The 19,581-nt window shown below is 43.4% G+C and overlaps 1 protein-coding gene across 1 annotated transcript in view; it reads right to left on the bottom strand.

Annotated features, from left to right (window-relative positions):
- Positions 1–2,876: 2,876 nt before the first annotated feature.
- The window catches only part of RASGRP3 (RAS guanyl releasing protein 3), a 63,885-nt gene continuing 47,180 nt past the window's right edge, over positions 2,877–19,581 (bottom strand). Inside the window, exons 11-18 of the mRNA XM_063328791.1 lie at positions 19,185–19,262; positions 15,099–15,215; positions 12,110–12,225; positions 11,179–11,326; positions 7,648–7,684; positions 5,043–5,168; positions 4,129–4,493; positions 2,877–3,620 (exon numbers count right to left, since the gene is read on the bottom strand). Coding sequence (XP_063184861.1) covers positions 3,612–3,620; positions 4,129–4,493; positions 5,043–5,168; positions 7,648–7,684; positions 11,179–11,326; positions 12,110–12,225; positions 15,099–15,215; positions 19,185–19,262 — 996 coding nt within the window. The 3' untranslated portion in view covers positions 2,877–3,611. The remainder of the gene's footprint in view (positions 3,621–4,128; positions 4,494–5,042; positions 5,169–7,647; positions 7,685–11,178; positions 11,327–12,109; positions 12,226–15,098; positions 15,216–19,184; positions 19,263–19,581) is intronic.

Raw genomic sequence — 19,581 nt, forward strand, 5'->3', positions numbered from 1 at the left:
TTTGGAAAATGTAAAATTTTAGGCAGCATCTGCCCCTAAACTTGCTCTGCAGATCAGCTTTTTATCTTCTGTATTGAAAGGAAAATGGCTCACCATTCCCAGCTGGGGAAAATCCATGCTTCAGACTAGCTCTGGTCAGCAAGCATGTTACTTTTCCCCCCACCTCCCCTCTCTGAGACTTCACCTGCCTGAGGAAGGTGCCTCTGAGAAGATAGCTTCGGTCTAGGAAGATGTTTCTTTGTAAAGCTGGGATTATTCTTTTAAAGCCCAAAAGCTGTGTAAGACTAGGGGGGCAGAGGAGGGCAAGATCTAGAGGACAGGAGAGCGCTGTATTTAAAACCTGGTTTTGCATTTCACTCCGAGAGAGACAGATGTCCCCTTGCATAGCACTCAGGGCTACTCCATAAAGTTGACAGCAAGGCTGAAGCTCCTTTGTTTGCAACACAAGGCTTTGCAGAAGTTTTACACAAGCACAGAAGGTCCTAAAGGGTTTGGCTTAAACAGCCAAATCATCTCTTACCGGGTCTATCCAAGCGCTTGCGTTTTTCACCTACTCTTGTTGCTTGTATTCTTTGGCATTTGCAGATCAGGCTGTAAATCAGGTTTGCCATAATCTTCCTTCCTTCCTTCCACTCTGTGGGGCTTCTTTGTTTGTTTGGATTTTTATTTTTTTTTTAAACAACACCTCCTCCTCCCCCCCAGTTTCTTAAAAGATCCTGTGGCAGGGAAGAATGGATGTGGTTGAAGTATCCAGCATCATTTGGGATTGTATCTCACTTTAGCTGCTTCATTAATCCAGTGCTCTTGACATAATAATTTTTCTCCTGGACACTCTTCCGGAATTGCTCTGTTTCTAGCAGGCAGGATTTCACCAAGACGCGCAGAGGCACAGAGCTCAGACAGGAACTGTGATGGCTGATGCATTTTGCCTCTTGTTGAGTCAAGTCAGGGGAGGTGAAGAAGAAATTCTTTGTTGCTTTGCCCACACTGGGAAGCTAAAATTGTTTTTGTGAGGTGAGGAAAAGTCTTGCCCCTGTTCAGAAATAGATCTCAACTTCAAGTAAGGAGAGAAAAGGATTTTTTTTAATTGCATGTATTCAGGCCTAGAAGATCAATGCTCTGCTGCAAACAGCCTGATAATACTTTTTTTTTTTTTTTTAAACTATTACAGTGTCTATGATGTGTCTATTCCTTTTGGGGGGCAAGGGGGTGAAAAAAAAAAAGGCTGTATTTCTACCCAGTGTCTCTTTTTCAAGTGGTCATGAACACTTACGGCTAGCGACACACTCTCAGTGTTCGCCTTCTTGAAATGCCTAAGGCAAAGGCTTTCCAGCAGGAGCAGGTGCTTGAAACTTTCACCAATCATGAGTCCTTCTCTGTGGACTCTGCAATAATTTCCTTAGAAGGATCAGCTGTGTGAGGCTGCATCTATGCTTGATCTGCAACTGCTGCTGAGGGAAGCACCCAACTGACCAAAGCTACCAGGCTTGCAAGAGATGTATTGATGAAATCTCTGCAGTAGGTTGAAACTTAAGATGTCTAATTGCTAGTACAATGGTCGCTCAGAAAGTGGGAGCTGCTTCTGTAGAAGACATCACTTTTCTTGCTTAAATGTGAGTCTATGCCTTGATGACAGTATACACAGAAAAAAAGTGTCCTTGAGAAGGCCTCCTTCTGAAGAACACAGAGCACCTACCCTTTTAAATAGTTTAGGCAAGAAGCTTTTAAGTATCTTGAGGAGTAGGTAAGTGAAAAGATAAGATTACGTACAAGAAAAATTCTCATCCAGCAATGAAATCAAGGCAGACATGGTTTGTGGGCCTGATAGAAGTAGGAAAGCAGGTACCTTTCAGAGCAAGAGTTATGACTAACTTTTAGAAGCCTGCAAGAAATGGGCTGAGGTCTACAGATTAAGCGCTGTTTAAAACTCCTGTGTGATGTTAAGAATGAAGCTGGACGTGAACGTTTCATTTATGAAGCGTTAAAAGGCTTATCTCAACAGGTCCGTCAGCAGCCTGGATCATAACCAAATTTCTCTATTCAAATTCTCTACCACATCATTTTCATTGTGTGCAAGCCGTACGCTGTAACGGTAGCTGTGCGGTCAGCCTGTTGTGACCTGTCACCTGACCCTCCACAGGAAATAAAGACTGTATTTTTACTAATGCCTCTTCTTACTGCCCACAGCAGTAGGAGTGAAGGATGCTTCTGGCCCTCATCCTAGCTTGGAAATCAGTGCTCCCCGCACTGCTTATTTTTCTGAGTTTAAAACAGTAAGAGCATGTTGGTTTTTTTTCTCTCCCCAGATTTACCATCATTACTAGGTGTGCTGGAAAACAAAGGAAACCTGCAGGATTCAAGATGCAGACCTGAGCAGGCATCATGTAGTCACAGTGCAGGTTACAGTCAAATTACCACAGAGGAGTACAGCTGTCAGTTTTGGTTAGGGAAGTCTATGAAAGTACTCGCTGGTCTTGAGGGCTTACAGCTTGGTGAAGGGTGCGATAACTTGAGTTTTGTAGGAAATCTTATAATGGGGTTGCTTTGATTCAGAGTGCGCACCCCCCCTATACACACCTACTTTTGTTGGGAGATGGGGTAAGAATAATACATGTATGCCAACTTCGAACGTGCCTTTCAGGTTTGAGCTTTGTGCTGTTTTGTTTTTCTCTTTTTCCAGAGGAGGGCCGTGCTCCTTAAGTAACTTAATGCTTCTGAGAAACGCCAGCTCAAACCTGCTTCTCAGGCTGCGACAGGTTCAGGTGCTATATCCTACATTAGCAAACTGCTCGTTTGGAGGGTGCTTTTCAGTACGTTTAGTCTTAACGTGCGCAGGCTGCTAACCAGAGAAAAACATACCACATACATACACACACTTAAAACTAAGGTGTTTATTACATGCTAATTTTACCATCATCGGTGCTGGCAGAGAGGACGCCTCTCCATTGCAGTGTAAGCAGACATGCGCATAGTGTCTTGGAATTCCTTCAGTGTCAGCCACGTGCTGCCTATTTGAAGGAACCCCAGTCTGGGAACTGGTATCACTCTGCTGAACACCAATACGCTCACCGTAGCAATGTAAACACGGTCAAAATTCAAAACCCCAGGTGTGCAAAGAATTTCAGCATAGAGGACTTTGTGAAAGGTTTTTGTTTGAGATTTAATCAACGTACACACCTACTTCTTTCCTTAAAAGATCATTATGAGCCTCTGGAAAAGGAGTGTTATTGAACAAAATTAGATGCTTGGCTTCTGTCCTCACCATTGTTGTTGCTGGCAGACACACCGAAATGATGCAGTATATTTAAAGGAGGCCAAATATATCCTCACTGGCATGTAGAGGAAGTTTCCACAAAAGTCATACAAGAGAAAACACCGAGCGCAGAGATCCATTCTGCTGTGTCCGTGCAATGTTCATCCAAATGGCTTACTTGTGAGAAAATAAATAGTGCTTTATAACACCTTTCAGCTAAGAAAACAGGGCAACGGTTGAACGTAAAAGTATGAGATACAGGAAAGCTTCTCATCGCCAAACGTGGTCTGTGATGGTCCATCAATGCTTACTGTGTTACAGTTGTCATCTTCATTTTTCTGTGCTTCAGGGTGAGCAATCAGCTATCCTGTAACCAAAATAAAATAGGCACTTACATGCTAGTAAAGATGGTCAACAAAAGCATCAGGCTTTGGAAGAAGAAAGTTTACGGGTGACAGCAACAGAAATCGGATCAATATTCTGCCCTAGCCTGGACTTGTATAATTTTCAGAATGCTCCTTCTTGTGAATTTAACATGGAGCCCTGAACTGTGCAGTGCAAGGGTGCAACAGCACAGAATTTGGTCAGGTATCCACCAGGCTATTTTAATGATTTTCAAAAAGAAAAGTGCCCAACTCCCAAAAGCACATGCTGACACCAAGAGCCAAACCCCCAGTTAGAGTGTCATGGTAAATGCACACTGCAGTGTAGAAAATAGGTAGCTATGGACGATTTGGTATTCTTCTGAAAGCAACTCTTCTGCAAGAAGCAATGCCAAATTTGACTGAAAAAACATCCTGAAGTTCATAAAATAACCTTATGAGAACTCAGCCTCTAGCAGATTTTTAACTGTCTTGGCTTCTTCTACAACTCACCTCGGATTCTTGTGTTTCTGGGAGGGTTTCTATTCCGTTGTGATCCTGTACGTGCTGTGGGGTCTCGGCTTCTATCTCTATGTCAGCCTGCACGTTGGGTTTTTCGTTCTCCCATTTTGCAAAGCCTTTGTTCTTCCCAGCTTTGCCATGGAACTTGGACTTCATTTTGGGGAAAGTATGGGAACCTGAATCATTCCAGCCCGGCTCATGCCACAGTGGTTCTGTCTGTGTTGCTTGGCTGGTGGTCGCCCTCTGCAGCCGCACCGAAATCTTCCGCGAAGAGCCGGTGACAAGGGTGATAGCTCTGCCGTCCAGGTCCTGGTGTTCCGCAGCAACACTGGGAAATTCAAATACTTCATCTTGGACTGAAAGACAGGGTGGAATTGCTTATTTTAAATATTCTACTTCCAGATCTGCACAAAAAGATAACTTAAGCTTGGGGCGGGGCGGGGCGGGGGGGGGGGCAGGTAGCCCTCTATATGAAGCGGTGGTATAATTAGCAATATCCATATGCTGCTTGGAAACTGATTCTGGTCTTGTGTGCACACATCTCCTCCTCCTTCCACCTGCACGCTCAGGGGATAAGGCAGAGTAGAATTGTGCCCTATGCCTTCCAGCCCCTGTCCCTAAGTGGCTTATGAGAAGTACAATTTCCTTAATTATAATTTTATTTATTTTCAGCTGGGACAGGGGTGCCAGTATAGAGGATAGGGAGCCTCAGGCAGGAGGCTAAGGCCATGGATACAGAAAGGGATGTTGTGATCCCAGCACTGACCGCAAGCCACGGTACAGTGGAAAGTACATGTGCTGCTCTCTGTGCTGATACAAAGGAAAAATTAAAAATGGCAGCAAGGATATGCGCTGATAGGGAGGATTCCAGAAATGGTTTAAAACAGGAACAAAAGTGCTCTTACCTGGAGGCAGAGACGGACTGCTAGGCAGAGAGCCGTGGTTGCTGCCTACTGAGGTTCCTCTGGAAAATTTCCTGCATGCCAGCACAAGCAGGTCTCTGCATTGCTTATGACAGTTGGCACCACAATCTGTAAAGAAAGGAATTGTCAAGTCACCAAATGGAAAGCCACAACTGTCTGGTAATCCTCCAGGGCTAGTAGTAGACAGATACAAGGAGGGACTTTGAAGGAACAAATACTTTGACAGAAGGTGTGAAGGGAGTTACAGCAATGGATCATTTGGTGTGAAAAGCATTACAAGAAAATGGATCATTTCCACGGCAGGCATTAATAGAAATCTGGCAGCAGAAGGGAAGAGGGGGATGACATTTTCATCAGAAGTTAGTTTTAAGGAAGAGATATGGAATTTCTGGTATGATACTGTGTATGCCATGCATAAAGCCTCTGCTCCACTGCAGGAGTCTCCAGAAAAGAGAGTTGGGTTTTGTTTGTTCGGTTGCGTTTTTTTATTTGACCCAGCAGGGCCCATTATGGTAAACATACTTGGTCAGAAGACATTGGAGAGGCCATACTCTGAGCCTTTGGAAGGACATCTGGAGGTCAGTGTGGACCACTGTAGGTTAAAACTCATCTAGGTAGCTCAGCAAGGAACAGCAGCACAGAGCAAGCTCTGTGGACGTGTATCATCCACCTGGATGAAACTGGCTGAGTGTCTGCACACCCAGCCTCTGCTGGGCTTTGCATCACTGCAGATACACTCATAGCTAGGTACACTGCTCTGAAGCGTGACTGCAGTACGGATCTCTTCTGCAAGTAAGGGTCAAAAGGTGGAGGATGTGTGACCCAAACACAGGGTCTCTCTCTCCTCTGTGTCCCTTGCCCTTGTTTGAAAATTTCCGTCTCCCTTGTTTGTCTGTTGTTGATCCATGACCAAACATTTTGTTCTAGGTGAGCTGTTGCCAAAGCGTTGTTTATAACTCTTTGCTAAAAGAACAGTTCTGCTCAGAGCAGCAGCTCTAGCGTGATGGGTGGGAATTCTGGTTTCTCCCATCACCTTGTTCATATGACTAATACAGAAGTACCTGCCCAGCTGTGGTTTTGTCTGCCCTAAATGTAACCGCCCCCACCCCAAATACCATAATGATCTCTCCTGGCAGTGGGGAACCTCTTTCATCACTTGTAGACCACACAGTCTAGCTTTATCCACAGTGCTGGGGTAAGCAGCAGACCTGAACAGATGAAATCCCTCCCTCTCCCTGCTAGCACAGCATTAGAGGTTCAAAACAGAAGCTGCCAGCTCTCTGCTCAAAGGCAGAAATCATCCATAATGGTGCAGCACTCTAGCGATGCTGGCATACGGAACAGCTCGTAGCTGTTGCCACAAAGGGCAGGCACTAATTACACTTGTTGACCACCTTAAGATCTGAGCGAGCAGCTCTGCTCTCTTACTCTCATGCTTCGTTGCTCATAATTTTGACTCTACAGAACCACTTTTGCTCTCTCTCTCCACTGAGCCACAGTTACAAGCAATGATGCAGGACGGAGCTCAGCTTTCAGCTCTCAAGTTGAGTTTACAGGGCTGCTGTGGCAAAACCCTCTCTTCCTTCCCTCATCCTACCAGTAAAAGTATAGACTGCACCTAGCCCTTTTCCAGTAATCAGGAATAGCTGCATTACATACATTGGTTTAGCCATGGACATTCTCCCCTGAGGCAGAGATGTTCATAGGTGGAGAGAGACGGGAATACGGTGTATTCTAAAAAAACAATCCTGCCAATTCTTCACCCTTCTACTGGGAGCCAGTGTAAGACTAAGGGAAAAGAGTGTCTATAAATACAACTATGAAGCTCCAGCATGAATGTTCCCTTGTGAATAACTGAGATGAAACTACAACTGTGAAAATCAGCAGTGACCTTCAGCCAGAGCTGGGCTGCTTGAGAAATAAATAGGTCCAGGAATTTAAAGCCAATGAGGACCACTGCAGCGTCATTCTCGGGCTGACCTGCTCAGCATGGTGCAAGTTCTGCATAAGAAATTAAACATTTTATGAAAACAACACAGAGGGCTGTAAGAGCTCTAGGGGTTATTTATTTTTATTTTTTTTTTAATCGAATGTCTGCAGAAGATCTTGCAATGAGATCTGCTGGACAGTCTACGAATTAAATATTTCTCTATTTCTAGCTCAGCCACTATTGCATTGCCAGACCAGTTAGGCCTCACTACAGGCACGCGGACGTACATGACAGACAGCATTGCCAGCAGACCTTTTTCCTGACCCCCAAGTCTCAGGAGATATACTTCGGGATATCTCAGTGTTAGGATGAGGACGCTTGGTTTTGCAAGATGTAAGGTCTTTGCCGGTAGAAAGTAACACCTCATGGAGTCAGTGGCTGCTTTGGACCGTTAGCTCACAGAATCTGTGTGTTCCTGCCGGGCGCTATGTCGCCTAACACAGTGAGACTTCATAGCGTACCAGCGGTCACTGTTCACTGACAGTACCAAGTAAGCAAAATCTGGACAAACAGATGTCATTCCAGTAAAAAATACAGTCAACCTTCTTGTGCTGAAACCCACCCATAGCTTGAAAAATCCATGCAATATTTATTTACCTTTGCATTTGTAGCCTTGTTTGATTATACCCCAGAGCTGCAAAGAAAGACAAAAGAACGTCAAGGAATCAGAAAAGAAAGCTGGAAGGAAAACAAGGTCACAATGAGGAAGTACCAATGGCTACAAAAGCACAAACAGGATACAACTGCTCTTAACACCCTTCCTGTTAGGCAGACCTCCCTCTCTAATTGTGATAAGACTTGTGTGGCTTCCCTCTTATTTCTCCTACTTACAGTGGGACTACCATAGAAGAAGAGACACCGATGACATTTGTTTCCAGGGAGAAGTGAAAAATTGCCAACGTATCAAGCTTACTGAAACCAGCAGAGGACATTCTGCTACTAGGCATGCTTAATGTTATCTGCAGGGGATTTTCCAGTGTACATCCCTTCTCCAGACACATGAATGACCCATGTCATTCAAACACAGCAGCAGAAAACACCACTGGGGGGGTAAAAATTAGGTTCTTGGTTCCCATACTAGCACACCTAGCCATAGCAATCTGATTTGTCCATCTGACTTTTTCCATTAACAAAAGGTTAAAGACTGAAACAGGCAGAAAAACCACTAAACTCCACCTTTGCCTCTTCCCAGAAGCTGTCCTTGTTGATGTACTTAACAACCAAATGTTAAACATCCAGGAGACAGTGTGTGTGGTCCCACTTTTGGGAAGTTTTCACTGCAACACGAGCAGGATTGCTTGGAAGTAGGAAAATTTCCCTAGCAAATTGTTATCTATACATTCAGAAGCACTGTATCTGCAGCCATGGCATTATAAAAACAAGCATTTTCACTCTGAGAGGCAGTTTTTCTAGCTCTAGCATTAAAGGAAAAAAAATCAGTGACTCCAGTGTTTGTTTATCCTGAACTCATTTGAAACATTACCAGGGAGGGTGAGCACATCCAGGGAGTTGAAACTGCACGTGGCTCCTCACCGTATTTATAAGAATCCGTGCACAGTGTGCAGGGATGACTATCTTCATCAAAGAAATGTTCAAAAGGAAGAGCTGGAGAACATTCAGAATACAAAGGAAAGAGTAAAATAAACAGAACAGGAAGATTCTGGGGGATAAAATCCCATACACTGCACAAAAGAATTTGCAAGGAAAAATGGGGGCTGGGAGAAAGCAAAATAGATTAGGCAAGGTGGAAGAAGACTGAATAAAAGAACAGAAGGGACAATGGTGGAAGAAGCATCCATAGAAAGCCTGCTGCTTGCTCTTTTCTTGCTAACACTGTACATATGCAGTGAACGCAGTTGCTGTGGTCAGGCCGCGACAGTGGAGTCCCTCAGCCCCTTTTGGAAGAGAAGCAATGACTTTTTTTCCCCAGGTCTCTTTGCCAGGATCACTGTAAGAGACATGGATTGTTGTGTCTTTCATTTAAGCTCTAATCTGTTCTCACTGAAGAGCTTTCTCCTCACCTTCTTAGCTCTTTACCTTCCTCCTACTCAATTCGGCACCACTGTTGCAGTTACACGCAGCAGCGACAGCCTAGCTGAAGTGCCGTGTCATGAATTCTGACCTAAAGCTTTGAATCTCTCTAACACAGCTTTGCTGCAAAGCTGCCTTGTGACATCTGCAAGGTAAAAGGATCTGCGCAAACTCGGATTATAAAGCTCGGCAGGATGGCTGGTTGCCCACCCTGCCAGGCGGCGCAACTCAAGCTGTGGGAGGGAACCGTGACTGGTCATGGGCATATCAATTGCATGCTGCTTAATGGCATTAGGTTTTAGCTTGACCTTTAAAGTTCGTATCGTTTTAATCACAGATATTTTACTGAATACTGCATGCATTGCGCTGTCATGTCAATTCATCCTCCTGCACTGTCAGTGCACATTATTTTGACTGAATCAGTGCATCAGTTTGAAATCAGGTTTTCACCCGTGGATGGGCAGCGCTGAAATGCAGAACAAATATGCGGCATATTTTGTAGTTGGTTTCTGTCCTATCAGCCCAACTCATCCAGAGGACAATGACAATGACTCGAGCGAGTTGACAGGAAAAATGACCTTATTTCCATTTCCTGTACAACCCCTTACTCATTTGTATTCCTGCACTGGGTGTAATCAGGGAGACATGAAAAATCCAACAATGGCCAATTAGCAAACTGATGCAGGAGAAAAATATCTGGTGGAGAGGACATTGCAGGGCAGTCCTCGGGCTTTGCTTTGCTACGGAAGCCTTCCAAACATGAACTGAGTGTCACAAACGCAATGACGTCTTCCCGAGGCTGCAGGCAGCCTCAAACTATAGGCTGGGGCCAGTGACTGGCCCTGCCCCGTCGGGCTGCTGGAGCCGTCAGCTCAAGAGCCCACGAGCATGCTCCTGAATCAGCATCGACCATGTCACCTCCGAGGTTTTTGCAGTTCTAGCGGAAATAGGCGGAATTCCTTCTTCCCCATGGCCTTGATCAGCAGTTGCGATAGGGACCACGAGCATCTGAACAAGACCGACACGACACATCGCAGAAGCAGCGAGCGGAAGATGGGAACACGGACAAGAGCCAGAACACCAGAGCTGGTCTGAAAGGAGGCACGTTTTTGCACTTAGCAGTGCTGTTATTGTTACTTTCAACCATGAAGATATATTATTTAGTGGAAAAGTCCACGTAGTACAAGCTGGAGATTTTGCTGCCGATAGGAGGAGGCAGATCTCCGCTGGAGAGCAGGGATGACGATCTGAGTTTACACCCTGTACGTGGGCCACATGTGAGCAGAGGACATGGCCCTCTGCCCCAATTGCTTTAGCTGTCTAAGTGTGGACATTTGATTTCAGCGGGGTGTGTGCATTAAAGCAACTTTTAAATCATAGTAATTCCTTTTTCTTTACTACACTTGGTTTGAAGTGGGAAGTTGGAGGAGGTTTACAAGCAACACAAATGTTCCCAAAACTAATCATTTCCCAGCAATGTACAGAGCACTGTAATAAGTGGCATCTGGTAACTTACGACTGAGAGAAAAAGCAAATTAAAAAAACCCCTACCAATAAATTTAAAAAATTCTTGTTGTACAGAACTGCTGGCAGCACTTTTGATTTCTTGACCAAATTAGAAGATCTCTTAATTCAATAGAGAAAGGAATAAGGCTGTTACAGCCATTCAGAGAATTAAGAACATAGCTATGTTGCCATGTGCAATTTCCTGAGAAAGAACGGCTTTTGCTTCATCTACATCCTCTGTTCCAGACACCCATTTTCCCTTTAGCTTGTTTACATGGGAAATCAAGCCAAATTAAAGAACTTAAGATAAATCAAGTAAAGCCATTCATATAGTTTCTAATATCCTTTAGCTAACGTAATTTTATTCTTCCCCCCCCCCCCCCCCAGTAATTCTTACAAATGCCAGTCTTCAGGCACCACTAAAACAAAACTGGATAGCACAGCTATAACATGAGTAAATGTTTTGTGCTTCTGAATGCAATGAGATATTTGGCCAAGAGACTTTAGCAATGCAGGGAGCCAGTTTCACCCTGTTGACATTAAGGGTAAAAAACTGAGTTTAAGATATACCATTATTAAAAACATACTTACAAATCCTGCACAGTGCTCACAGAAAGTTGGTTTAAGATAGGTCATCTCCTGAAAGTTATGAATAAATCCTGGTCCCATTTTACACTGGAACTGTGATTTAGCTCTCAGAAAGTAAGCCATCATTTCTTCTTTGCTTATAAGACCATCTCTGTGAGGGAAAAAGAAGCGGAGTAGATCTGCCACTGCTCATGGCACTGAACAATTCAGGATTTTCTCATTGCAAAAAGGACACAGCACACAAAGCACATTCTTTGAAAGAGCTGCAACAGTCCTGGCAGGAAAAAAACCCTTAGAGCCTTTGTGGTTCTAACCCTTCATTAAACAGCCAACACTGAACTTACAGCATGGACCCTGTTTTCTCACCTGTTCACGCTATCAGAGCCATCAAGTGAAGAATCTTGACTTACTGCTCGCACAGATGGTTACGCCCGCGGCTGACCACCAGCCTTGACAGCCCAAGAGAATCTGGACAACAAGAATTATCAAGCCCAACTGGCTAGGAATTATTTATTATGTATACTTTCTAGGATATTCGTTGCCCTCGCTCTGCTACATACACTCATTTCCCCTGTCCCGTACGCAACTTATTTGTTTCTTCATTCTCGTGCCTGGTCTGGGTACAGCATCTCCACTGTAATCTGATTGTACTCTAGGGTTTTGACTCAGTCCCAGCAGGAATTCCTCTTTAAGCTATTACATAAAAAGATCTTTAAAGTACCAGGTAAAGCAGGACTCCGACTTGGGTGGTCTTATAGGACCAACTACAACATAAGAAGTTAAATGAGAACAGAATTCAGTCTTCGGTGATCTTCAGTTGCTTAAGTGAGGAGTTACAAGAAGCTTGGGAGATGCTGTTTCTTTGATATTTGGTTTTCATGAGTTTTTAAATTGAGAGAAAGAAAAAAACCCACAAAGAAATCTCCAGACTTACTGGTCTTTGTCCAGCACACAGAAAGAATCCAAAAAGGGGAAGTTGGCAGCTATACTTTCAAAGTCTTCCTGAGAAATATAGCCATCGTGGTCATGATCATAGTTCCTAAAGACAGACTGGGGAAAAAAAAGGAAATTATTGTCCTAATATCCAGTCTATCCTGAATCTATACCAGCTCTTCAACCTTATAATTACAAGCAAATTAATGTTCAACATTACTAATCAGATGCTCTGCTGCCTTGTTTTATTCCTTTCATTTCTACTTGGTACTTCAATATGCATATTCATTGGACAGTAGGGGAAAAAGGGGCTAATTTTTAACGAAAACTCAACCCCAGTATTTATCTAGTGATGGGCCTCCACATGTCTTCCGACGTAATTATTCTTACTTTATTTTTCTTCTTTATTGGAATTGCCACTAAAATTCCGCCCTGTGTGACATATTCCCTTTGCTTCATTAAGTATGCTTTTTAATCACAAAAAAAGAAATAAAACAAAAACAACGCAAGAGCAGCTTTCCCACGAGTATTTCAGATGTTTTTATCTTCACTTCTCTTTTCACTGGTCACCTCTGCTCTGCCATAGCACCGTTTCAATCTGATTTGTTTACAAATACTTTGACATCCAGATCACGAGCACTTTGCGTCTAACAACCATTCCCTTCCATCAACCTACCCCAGCTTAGCACTAAATAAAAACAGACATGGGATCAAATATAAAAGTTTGCATAAAGTGATGGAAGCCCTCCTTAGCTGCTAAGAAATTACTATCTTCTCTCTTACTGATTGCAGAGATGTGTAAGGGCCATTAAAGCTACATGTGACGCTAATGGTAAAAACATACATGTTAAAGTCAACACAACTATGTGAAAGACACATATCAAAGCACAAACTCTCTCATTAGATTAAGATTTGGTTGGCAAAGACAAGAATTTAATATATTGAGACCTCTGAAAGGTGTTTGCATTGTCCTTACTGTAATGAGAACATGATGAAGCCATGTATCAAATGACCTGTAACTGATGATTGGCAGACCTCAAAAATACATCATCAAGAAAGAATCAATACGCAACCCCGAGTACTATTCAACACTTTTAGTAATAAAACCAATGCATTAAAGCACAACTCAAAGCAGCTAGTAAATGACAAAGACTGGCAAAACCAAGACAGTCGTACAGAGTGGTATGAGCCTCTTGGTAAACTGTATCCATAGCGGCCCCAAACCATGTCCTAATGCTGTCAATCTCAAGATCATATGTCCCGAAAAAGGCCAAAATTATGGAATGGGGGACCACATCTCCCCCCCCCCCCCCCCCCCCAAGAAACAAGAACAATCCCCCACCCAGCACATTCTGGAAAGATTAAGGAATTGCAACAGACTTCCTATTTAAACAAGCTATCAAAGGGAGATTTGGATGTGGAGTGATTTTTCTCAACACATATGGCACCGACAAAAGCAATACAGGAACAGCATGTGCAGTTCTGGCAACCCACATTAAGAGAAAAATGAAAGTGTTTTTTAAAAAGAGCATGTACAAAACATAAACCACAAGACGTATTTGAAGTCTGAGTGAGAGAACTGAAGACTTTGTTTAAATTATCTTAACGACATAACCCCCATTAATGATCTGTAACACAGACAAGGTCAGAATTTAATAGTTCCTCCCAGGCTTAGTTATTGATTTGTAAAAAGCAGAAGGAAATCTTGCTTCATTATCTACAACACATTCCTGGTTCCTCTGCACGCTGCTCACATCACTAAAAGTCCCTTCCTTACACATCAACACAGCAGGGCTCAGTCCCTCCAAAGGAACCTGGGAGCGTTTGGTTTTGTTTGCATTACCTAATATGTCGCCTTCCATACTGAAGCTGGAAGATCCCAGCTATAGTTTCCCATGACCTTATGCCCAGATTTTTGAAGTGATACCAAGACAGTGCTATCTTTACCATACATAATATGCTCTGGACAGTCAAAGCAAAGCAAGCTGAAAACCAGAAACAGGCCAAGAGGCTGCACTAGCGTAGAAATAAGTCAAGAAAAAAAAAATGTGCAGGCCATTCTGATTCAGCTCCACTTTAAAGTTTAGTCACCAAAGTGCAATGAGAGTTAGCCTGTGGTGTTAACGTACCTCATAAACTGCAAAACTCCCATTGACCCCCATGGGTGCACGAGAAGGCTCTGAACACGGCAGCAGCCTTCACATGTGTCTGCCCAGCCGGGAGCTACCCGAGGGCAGACACAGCACCTCCCGCCCGCAGCGGGCTGCAGGCAGCATCGTCACTCTTGGAAAAGCAACCACCAATGGGGAATTTGCTAATCAGCATTTGCTTTCTCTCAGGTGGCTCATTAGAGAACAGGAATATTGTTTTAACCTTGGAATGCTGGATAATCAGCTCCTAATCCGTTTCTGGTATACCGTCTTGAGCAGTAGACTTGATCCATGGCCTTTGGAGAGCTTGGCCACCAGGCACTAACATACAATGCCAAGAAACCTGTCTTTTGCCTGCAAATCGGCACAGTGCACCACTCGATACAGGGGAGGGTTTCCAGAAACCTTCTCTGTCCCTGTTAATGCATGACTCCTTATTTCTAAGTATTTTTGTTTCCACCTGTCTGTTACCAGACATAAACTGGGTGACTACAGCTGTGAAAACTCAGCATTGCCCTTTCAATTTATATTTGCTAACCAAACCTATGGAACAGGAGACAGGCTTTGGATGCTCCTGAAAGTTTACGTCCGTGCATCCTAAAACCTGGTTACTAATCCCATCACTGATTGCAGGAATAAAATAAAAATTTCTGAAAGTATCAGTAAAAGCTCAAATTTGTTCTTGGATGTCTGAAATTCATCCCAACTGTAGCAATGTCTTTAAAGTTAATTATAGTGATGATTATATTGATTAATTATAGTGATTATATTGAAATTAATTACAGTGATGACAATGTCAAAGCTATTGTTCTCTTCAGCCAATATAATCAAAATACTTACGTCCACCAGCTTTCTTATGTGCTTGTTAATGACTGTAGGGTCAGGTTTCGGTACCACTCCAGATGCCCACTCCAGTGGCACTACTGGCTTGTTAGGGGTTGTTGGGGAGGTAGGCTGCTGAGAGATGGATCAGAACACAAAGATTTTCAAGTCTGAATTACAAAGTTAAATTTCCTATTAAAAGCAGCTCTGTGTCAGAGCTACAACCACAAACTACTCCGCTAATAGCTTCAGTTGGACTCTCCATGGCACCTCTCAGCTACACCAGCAGCAGCAGTGCCCAGAGAGCTTGGAAGCAAAACCAGGCAGAACTTCCTCGCTGCCATCTCCAGAGGGCTCAACAGCAACGAGACGAAGAGGAAAGGAAGGAGAGTCTCTGGACACAGTGGGCATCAGAAATCGCTAAGCCCAGAATCCCGCTTTTCTCCTTCCCGATACAGCTCCTGAGGAACTTGCCATCACAACACGGGCTGGCCCCAACTCCCTGCCACTGGGACCATGTCCAGGAGCCATGTGAGGGACTGGACTGTGGCGGCCTGAATAAGTTAATGCTCTTGCTCTGTGCAGCAGCAAGAAGAGGGCAGGATGCAGAAGCGGGAGCTGAATTGAGCTCAGCAATCCCACCAGTTTCCAGCCAAGATGTGCCAGGACGCACAGCTTAATTCATTTCGACAGCCTGAGCAGAAAGGCCACTAACCTTCGACTTGCTCTCCAGATAACAACAGCCGGACTATTTTATTTTGAAAACCACTTGGTCCTCATGAAATGGTAGCTGACAGCTCACTTGGTGCACAGAGCACGCAGCCTGACTCCCTCCACACCACCATGGTACTTTGGGAGAAGCTCTGGCATGCAGCTCAGTTTGTTCAAGTGGAAAATATAGGACAAACCTGAACACAGTTTCAGGTAAAGCTTCAAACACCACCAGGCAGCATGACAAATGCTGCAAGGCGTACTGGCCTTCTGCATCTACCACTGGACATCCAGCAGGTGAAGGAGTGTCAAGCATAAAAAATTCAGCATGGTTTGTATCAGAAGGGAGATGACCCACAACCTCAGAAGGCTAACGATTAGCTGATGAGCAAGAAATCTGGGTCCCATCTGTCTCCCTGTTAATTGGTGTGAGTTAAGAGCCAGATCATTAAGCCATTTAAAAATGTTACAGTTATTATTGTGTATAACAAAGGTATTGTAGACTTTGACAGTGAGATGAAAAATGGTCACAAGGTCATAGTCTACCATGTTTGGTAGGGGAAAAAAAGAGCTGCTTTACTTATTTGGCTTTTCCTTATTCAGTTGTCAGAACAGATTTTATCAGTTCCTCAATGGCTCCTGACTCATCATACAAACCTGCACAGGTAAGTTTAAGGAAGAAAAAAATCCCTATATCCACAGAATTCAATTCCAAAAGGAAATGCAGTGAACCTGGACATCCAGCTCTATGTGCCAAAAGCACTTACAGAATTTTTTAATCCTAAACTTAATGACACCACACAGTGATGGACCAACATGCTGGCAATGTTTTTTGCTCTAAAAATATGCAGAAATGCAACAGCCTTTTAAAGACATCATGTTACATGATAACATGTCATTATTGTGATGTTCTCTGTGGTCAGAGAAGAAATTTGACGTGTTTCTTCTCTTAAGAAATTCTTAAAGGGAGTCAAAGTATCAGTATCAAAGTGTCAGAGAGGTGCTAGACTACCAAGTCCTCACAGAGAGCTTTTTACCTCCCGATGGTCTATGTGCACAATGGCGGAAAGAGACTGAAGCCACTGGAGCATTCCTCTTTTTGTCTGGGCTATTTAATTTGAAGCCTCACTCAATTTTTATGTTTTTTGACAAGTTGTAGGGAAAACTTCATGTTACTGGCTACTAGTGAAAGGGAAATGTTGGTTCCTCTTATTTCACTCATAGACTCATATGAACGATCATAATTTTATTTATGTGTTTCAAATTCACGCTATGAGGAAAGGTACTAACCAGTGTCCAGAGACTACCCAGCTGAATTTATTGAACATTCAGAAACACTGTATCTGGTCATGCTGTTTGTGATTCAGCCTTTATCTCCTGTCTGTTTCGTCAGCACAGGGATAATGGTGTCATAGATTTAAAAAGCATTTTCACACCAATGCAAACATCTGCGTATTTTGGCACTGAAATAAATTCTACTCAGCAGCAAAAATCCTATGTAAGCATGTCTTCAGTGGCATAACTGCATCAGGCAAAGCTGTATGCTAGCCAACAGCTGTACTAGTAAAATCCCCCAACAAGAAGATCACTAAGGAGCAGGGAACAGCAGGACAGCTTGTCAGGGAGATGCTATGCTGCAACTGGCGGTTGGTCTTCAGGTTTTCTTTAGGCTGCTACACTGACTGAAGGGTCTCTTCCCAGTTTAGCAGAATGACAGTCTTGCTCAAGTCCCAGTTGACAGCAGGCTCATATGCTAACAGATCACCTCCACTTTTGCCTCAAAAACAACTGCAGCGGCCTGAGGCACTTCCTCTGCAGTGCACCTGCACAGGAGTTGTACCCGTACAACAATAAATCAAGGAGCAGTTGGAATGATATAACTACGCTGTCATGTCGCCTGCGACAAATTTTTTCCATGTACAAAAGCTCTACAGATTCTTTCCCCTCTAAAATATCTTGTGTGCTTTGGCGCTCCATCAAAGAGACGTATGCTTCAAATAGTCCGGCTTCTGTCGATTCAGCTGCAGCTTTCTACCTGTCAGGGTGCTGCAGCGGCTCAATGTCACTGGTTATTCATTGATCGTCAGGCAGAAGTCTCCCACAATTGCTGGGTACTGCTAAAGTTCACAGCACTGTTTATATCGCTTTTGTCCCTCTTAAAGCTCAGGCTGGAGATCAAAGCAGCAACCTGATAATTTCCCTCATTTACGGCAGCTGCCCATTGGTCCTTCCACAACACAGAGCTGTAACAATTCAGCTTTGCTGGCAGTAATGGGAGCAAGAGGGAGCCAGAATGACTGTGATAAATGGGAACTGTTATGGTCAAATCGCATCCACCAAGGACTGGAGACTCAGTAATGAAATTCCAGGTGTTCAAACTGGGTTTGTGTTGACTATGGAAATTCAATAGTTTCCCTACTATTGCTAACCATCCACCACTAAAAGCGCACACATATAGTCCTCAAACTGGCCTCCAAGTGTGATAAACTATCTTAAAACTCAGAAAAGCACTATACTTGGGAATTAAGTTCTTCTTCTTCCTTGTTTGCTTTTAAAAATACTCCAAAAACGTATAAAGCACTGCAATGAATCACCTCAAACTCCTGGACTCTGCCCTCACACCCTGCTAAGCATTTCCAGCCACCCTTAGTTTCTGCTGGTGTCAGACTTGAGAGGGCACAGCTTGAGGGCTGAAAGAATCACACGCTGGATATGGCAGGTAATAAGGACATTAACGCACTGATGAAGTGCTCAGAGGGAAGAGCAATCCCCAGACTTTGGCAGCAGAAGAGAGAGTAATGTTTTAAATGAAATTCAACCATTAATTAGGAGACTTATCTGCACCCTCAGTCTTGCAAAGCGTAACGAAAAATGCATCAATGCAGCATTATCTTTAGTTGCACATACTAACAAAAAAAGTAATATCTATCTAGAGGTGTTTAAAGATTGCTTGAGAGCCCAAGATACAGCCAATTCTATATAAGCAAACAGTTTAAAACACTACAGCAAACATTGTGGCTTACCTAAAACAAATCTTTGGACTCAGTGTTATTTTAAATAACTGCACCAGCATCCAGAAAATGAAGTAATGGTCAGGCAATAGATAATTAATATAAACTTACAAAGGGTATCTTCACATAAAGCAGAACTTGTTTTCCATGACTTGAAGAGATTTTGTTGAAAATTAATAATGAATTCTGGCACGTTTCACTATTTACTTCTCCCAGTATATACTAAAACCTTTAAATAGTGACTGTGCACAAGCACACACAAACACTAAAACGCTTTATGTGAATACGAATAAGGAAACACATTAACTGTCATTTAAAAGTGTAATCAGCTGCATGCAGACAAAATAAGCAATATGTCAAAATGCAGTAACAGATGACCTACAGATTTGGAGTTCCTTGGTTCCAGCACCAGCGAGAGCTTGTAGATATCATCCTCAGTGTGATAGAGGTCCAGGGACAGCTATGTGTAAGAAAGAGAAAAAAAAAACAGTAATGTTTATTAGTCTGGGTTGGTTATGACAGGTTTGTTAGCAGAAATATACCTCCCACTGAAACTAAACAAAAAGTTTTGCTATTCAGAGCTCAGGATACACACCAAAGCTGCTTGCAGCTTTTTCCACAGAGCTAACGTAACCCATGGTGGTGAGCACACATTGCTGTTCACGCCTGTCCTGATCCGAGCAGGCGCTGCCACAGCCTGCGCCCCAACACGTCAAGCAAGAGGGGCTGCATGCTGACCTTCTCCAAAAGGGGACATTGGCACCAGAGACCACCCTTAT

This window comes from Chroicocephalus ridibundus, chromosome 3, assembly GCF_963924245.1.
Source record: "Chroicocephalus ridibundus chromosome 3, bChrRid1.1, whole genome shotgun sequence".
Lineage (NCBI taxonomy): Eukaryota > Metazoa > Chordata > Aves > Charadriiformes > Laridae > Chroicocephalus > Chroicocephalus ridibundus.